The sequence below is a fragment of the Sinocyclocheilus grahami genome, unplaced genomic scaffold, assembly GCF_001515645.1.
Source record: "Sinocyclocheilus grahami isolate Dianchi unplaced genomic scaffold, SAMN03320097.WGS_v1.1 scaffold633.1, whole genome shotgun sequence".
NCBI lineage: Eukaryota > Metazoa > Chordata > Actinopteri > Cypriniformes > Cyprinidae > Sinocyclocheilus > Sinocyclocheilus grahami.
The window spans coordinates 132,801-139,161 of record NW_015505812.1 but is presented as its reverse complement, the minus strand read 5'-3'; the positions used below and the strand labels follow the sequence as shown (position 1 = coordinate 139,161).

At 36.8% G+C, this 6,361-nt stretch overlaps 1 protein-coding gene across 1 annotated transcript in view; it reads right to left on the bottom strand.

The window, feature by feature from the left end:
* Positions 1–3,978: 3,978 nt before the first annotated feature.
* The window catches only part of LOC107558141 (protein phosphatase 1 regulatory inhibitor subunit 16B-like), a 53,332-nt gene continuing 50,949 nt past the window's right edge, over positions 3,979–6,361 (bottom strand). Inside the window, exon 10 of the mRNA XM_016241765.1 lies at positions 3,979–4,236. Coding sequence (XP_016097251.1) covers positions 3,979–4,236 — 258 coding nt within the window. The remainder of the gene's footprint in view (positions 4,237–6,361) is intronic.

The following is a 6,361-nucleotide window of genomic DNA, read 5'->3' as shown; positions in this document are numbered from 1 at the left end:
AGCATCAGATTCTCCATCAGCACAAACACAATCATCAGAGTCACTGAAGGCCTTTGATCAAAGCACAACATCTTCTGCATTAAACTCCTGCTGGAAACGACGTGTGTTTGATGGAGCAATGCTGACAGATAATAATTCAAAATGTGTCTTTTAATAAAAAAGCTGAAAATCCTTCCTGTATTGTTATGAATGTCTTGCACAAGCTTGAACATAAAGCTCTGTTGGGCAATCAAACAAACCCCATCTCTTACACTTGTTGAGCAATAAAAACCCATCAGACCACAATCATCACATTTCACAAGCAGATCGGTGTAAATCTAAGATTATAAGAACATTATAGGTAGTTCTTTACAATAAGATACATAAATATGAATGTATTAATATCTGAGCTAATACTTCAACATGCATCTGCCACATTCAGTTTGATTTAGTTTGTTCAAAACACTATCAAACATTGCTGTTGAAGCGTTAGTTGAGATGTCAGCACATGATGATCGATGTTCCTCATTGTGAATATTATTATCTGTTTTCATGGATTTAGCAGAAGCTTTTATCCACAGAATAAACAAGAGCTCAGACTCACTGAATGAATGAATGCTCAAAGTTTTAGGCGTTTCTTGAACATTGTGAGGGACTCGTCTGCTCGGGTGGAGTTCAGAAGATTACTCCACCATCGAGGTTCAACAAAAGACGAGAATCAATGACTGGAAACGGCCGGATGGAGTCACACCCTCGACTCAGAGCTGCTTCATGAGATAGAGGAGCTTTAGAAAGGCCAGTCGCTGCAGTTTATTCACTATCTGAGAGAAAAAACACACACAGAGAATCACACAGTGACCGCCAGAAGTGTGTGTGTGTGTGTTTTTGAGTGTGTGAGAGAGTGAGTGAGTGAGTGAGTGAGTGTGTGTGTGTGTGTGTGTGTGTGAGAGTGTGTTTTTGAGTGTGTGTGTGAGCGTGTGTGTGTGTATGTGTGTGTGAGCGTGTGTGTGAGAGAGTGTGTTTTTGAGTGTGTGAGCATGTGTGTGTGTGAGTGTGTTTTTGAGTGTGTGAGCATGTGTGTGTGTGTTTTTGAGTGTGTGAGCGTTTTTGTGACAAATGAGGACATAAATGTGTATAATGACAAAGGTATGACAGGTATTACTTGGAGAGGGTGACTTTTCAGGACATTACTCCATGTCCCCACTTTTCAAAACGCTTATAAATCACACAGAATGGAGTGTATTGAAAATCTGAAATAGCAGAAAGTCTCCTGTGAGGGGTAGGTTTAGGGGTAGGGTTGGTGTAGGGCAATAGAATATACGGTCTGTACAGTATAAAAACCATTACGCCTATGGGATGTCCTCACTTTTCACAAAAACAAACCTGTGTGTGTGAGAGAGTGTGTGAGCGTGTGTGTGTGTGTGTGTGAGTGTTTTTGAGTGTGTGAGCATGTGTGTGAGTGTGTGTGTGTGTGTGAGAGAGTGTGTTTTTGAGTGTGTGAGCGTGTGTGTGTGTGTGAGTGTGTTTGTGAGTGTGTGAGCGTGTGTGTGAGTGTGTGTGTGTGTGTGAGAGAGTGTGTTTTTGAGTGTGTGAGCGTGTGTGTGTGTGTGAGTGTGTTTGTGAGTGTGTGAGCGTGTGTGTGAGTGTGTGTGTGTGTGTGAGAGAGTGTGTTTTTGAGTGTGTGAGCGTGTGTGTGTGAGTGTGTGAGAGTGTGTTTTTGAGTGTGTGAGAGTGTGTTTTTGAGTGTGTGTGTGTTTTTGAGTGTGTATGTGTGAGAGTGTGTTTTTGAGGGTGTGTGTGTGTGTGTTTTTGAGTGTGTGGGTGTTTGTAACCTCCTCCTCCTCCACATTCACTCAAGCTGTGCCTTTGTTTATCTGTTTAGTATCTAACGTTTCCTACTGAGAGTCATTCTCCTCTGCTATTTGAATCTACAAGACAAGCGGTTCATTAAAACCCAAAAAGAAAACAGCGTTATTTTTCTCCTTCACTGAGAGTTTGAGCCTGTGCTTGACCTGCATCATCTATATTCACAGAAACACACCAAGAGAACAGAGTATTCCGAACCAGTATTAATAAACCAATATTATAAGATATAAAATTCTATATACTGCGATTCAAAAGTCTGGATCAATAAAAAGTTTAAAAGAACAGCATTTACTCAAAGCAGAAATCTTTTCTAACAATATTTTTTACTACTAACAACAATCTTTACGATCACTTTTTTATCAATTTAACACGCCCTTGCTAAATAAAAGCATTGATTTCTTTCAACAAAAAAAACAAGAAAAACAAATTCCTGACCCCAAACTTTTGGACGGTAGTGCACAGAATTTTACTATAAGATTTTGATATAAGATTTCTGTTTTAAATAAATGCTGTTCTTTTAAACTTTTTATTAAAATAAGCAGCACAACTGTGTTCAACATTGATAATAATCAGAAATGTTTCTCGAGCAGCAGATCAGCATATTATACTGATTTCTGAAGATCATGTGACACTGAAGACTGGAGGAATGATGCTGAAAATACAGCTGCGCATCACAGAAATACATTACAGTTTAACATATATTCACTTAGAAAACAGCTATTTTACATTTTAATAATATTTCACAATATTTTAGATTTTTCTGTATTTATCAAATAATTGCATGAGCAGAAGATACTTCTTTAAAAACACAACACATTTTCATGATAATTAATCTCCTTTATGCAATGAAATTTAGTTTTATTCTGCAAGTAACGTCATATTTTAGCATTATAAATATTAAATATACATTTAATTTAGAATTTAAAACCAGGATCACAGAGCAGGAATAAAGACACTCCATATACATATGTGTGTGTACATATATATTTTTTTCCATACGCCTATTTCAGGACCAACAAGATTTTTTTTTTTTCACATTCTCATTAATTATCTGAATGTAATTTTGTTTTATTCTATAAGGAAAATATGTCTGGATCATATGTCATATTTTAGCATTTTTTAAAAAGTTAATTTTCATATATATATATATGTATGTAGTCAGCATTTGAAGTGGATCTAAATTGTTCATCAAAGTTGTCCTAAGACAAGAACACATTTTGGTTTTAGGACAACTTTGATGGAAGGTTTTGATCCACATCAAATGTTGACTACTGTGTGTATATATATACATAATAATCAGAAATGTTTCTCGAGCAGCAGATCAGCATATTATACTGATTTCTGAAGATCATGTGACACTGAAGACTGGAGGAATGATGCTGAAAATACAGCTGCGCATCACAGAAATACATTACAGTTTAACAGATATTCACTTAGAAAACAGCTATTTTACATTTTAATAATATTTCACAATATTTTAGATTTTTCTGTATTTATCAAATAATTGCATGAGCAGAAGATACTTCTTTAAAAACACAACACATTTTCATGATAATTAATCTCCTTTATGCAATGAAATTTAGTTTTATTCTGCAAGTAACGTCATATTTTAGCATTATAAATATTAAATATACATTTAATTTAGAATTTAAAACCAGGATCACAGAGCAGGAATAAAGACACTCCATATACATATGTGTGTGTACATATATATTTTTTTCCATACGCCTATTTCAGGACCAACAAGATTTTTTTTTTTCACATTCTCATTAATTATCTGAATGTAATTTTGTTTTATTCTATAAGGAAAATATGTCTGGATCATATGTCATATTTTAGCATTTTTTAAAAAGTTAATTTTCATATATATATATATGTATGTAGTCAGCATTTGAAGTGGATCTAAATTGTTCATCAAAGTTGTCCTAAGACAAGAACACATTTTGGTTTTAGGACAACTTTGATGGAAGGTTTTGATCCACATCAAATGTTGACTACTGTGTGTATATATATACAGTGCTGTGAAAAAGTTTTTGCCCCCGTCCAGTATTTTTATTTTTTCCTATTTGACACACTTGAATGATTCAGAACATCAAACAAATTTTAATATTACACAAAGATATAAATAATGATTTAATTTATCGAGCCGTTTCCCAGGTGGCCGTTGAGGACGGGCTGGCTGAGGAGTTTGGCGGCGGCGCGCTGCTTCTTGAGTTCAGACAGCGTCTGTGCACGCTCTTTGGGCTTGAGCTCCTCGGGGTCACAGGGGTCAGGGGTCACGGGGTCACCGTTAGACGCGGGCGGCGGCGCTGGAGTGCTGGAGATGCAGCCGTTCTGTTGGCCGCCGTCCTTCAGGATCCCCAGCGCTCGAGGAACGTCGTCAGGCTGCGTCTGCGCAAACAAGGAGGGCAAAACATCACAACGGAAAAATCACCTGATCTACAGTGAAGCTGTGCGCTGAGTGACTTGGATTAAACCGCTTGATTTCTATGGATTCATTTTAAGATGCATTTATGACCCTTTTGATTCTTCTAAGTTGTGATTACCTGGAGTTTCAGTAGCAGGACAGAAACTTCTCAGGTTCTATTAAAATATGTGTCCCTGCAGCACAAAAGCAGTGTTAAGTCGCTGGGGGATATTTGTAGCAATAGCCAACAATACATTGTATGGGTCACAATTAGAGAAGTAGATCCGGTCGGAATGTTCTTCCGCGGGATGCGTGCAGTTCTGTTTATTAACCGCTAGAGCGCCAAAAGTTACATAGTGCTGCTTTAAAGGGGTCACCAGATGCAAAATTCACTTTTACATGTTGTTTGAACATTAATGTATGTTGGCAGTGTGTAGACACAACCTCCCTATAATGATAAAAATCCACCCTGTGTCAGCAGAGCTCATTAGCATTTAAAGAGACATGCACCAAAACGGCTCGCTGTGAACAGCTGTTTTTGACCGGGTAAAAAGGGTGTTCTTTACACTACCATTGAGAAATTTTAACCAAAGCATGTTATAGACTTTTCATTAAGACCCTAAAGAATCATAGCGACCTGTGGAAAATGTGCATCCGATGACCCCTTTAATGAAATATGTAATATGTGGTCCAGAACATATTGATTATGATCAATATCTCAGATTTGAAATGAAGAAACTACTGTAAATTGCACTGTACTTTGTTGTGTAATAAAATGCTGATATAAAAAAAGATATGTATTATGCAACAATAATTTAAGTTGTGAAAATATGAATCAAAATAAAGGTTAATGGGTTGAATTTTTTGTGCAAAAAAGATTACTGTTGCTACTATGCATACATATAAAAAATATTAGTGTTATTAATATTCATAATAATAATAGAATTGTGGCAATAATGTGATATTCAAGTTGACTGGGTTCATACCCGTGATTGAAAGAATAAATGGACTGTATTAATATGAAAAAATCTAAGATATTACTTTTGCTAAAATGCTAGAATTTAAAATTAATTATTTAATAATATATATATTTGAATGTTGCATGTTTTGTGTTTGTATAGGTTCTGTGTGCATGTGTGCAAGTTATTTGGGCTGCCTATATTGGCCAAGACACTCCTGTACAGGTTCAATAAAGGTTAGATTTGTACATTTAATAATAGAGAGAGAGAGAGAGAGAGTGTGTGTGTGTGTGAGTGAGTGAGTGAATGAGAGAATCTGTGCAATGTGTGTGAACGGCCAGCAGGTGTCAGTGTGTGTGTATATATGTTTGTACCGGTTTTTCTATTCTGGTGGGGACTTAAACCTGAATACACAGAGTCATGGGGACTCGTGTCGCGGTGGGGACCTAAATTGAGGCCCCCACGGGTAAACAAGCTAATAAATCACACAGAATGGAGTGTATTGAAAATCTAAAAATGCAGAAAGTCTCCTGTGAGGGGTAGGTTTAGGGGTAGGGTTGGTGTAGGGCAATAGAATATACGGTCTGTTCAGTATAAAAACCATTACGCCTATGGAGAGTCCCCACAAGGATAGCTGACCAGACATGTGTGTGTGTGCCTATTTGACCATATTTTGAGGACAAATTTGTTCCCAGAGTTGGATGCTGAAAATTCAGCTTTGAAATCACAGGAATAAATTACATTTTAAAATATATTCAAATAGAAAGCAGTTATTTTAAATAGTAAAACTATTTCACAATATTACTGCTTTTGCTGTATTTTGGATCAAATAAATGCAGGCTTGGTGAGCAGAAGAGAATTCTTTAAAAAACAATAAAAAATCTTCCTGTTCAAAAACTTTTGACTGGTAGTGTATGATGAAAACAATACAATTCTATGCAATGTCACCAGTTAACTGAGGAAACATAAGCATGAGCAGTGATCATCAACGGCCAGCAGGTGTCATATACAGTACATTTGTGTGTGTGTGTGTGTGTGTGTGTGAGTGAGAGAGTGTGTGTGTGTGTGTGTGTGAGAGTGTGTGTGAGTGTGAGTGTGTGTGTGTGTGTGAGAGAGTGTGAGTGTGTGAGAGAGTGTGAGTGTGTGTGTG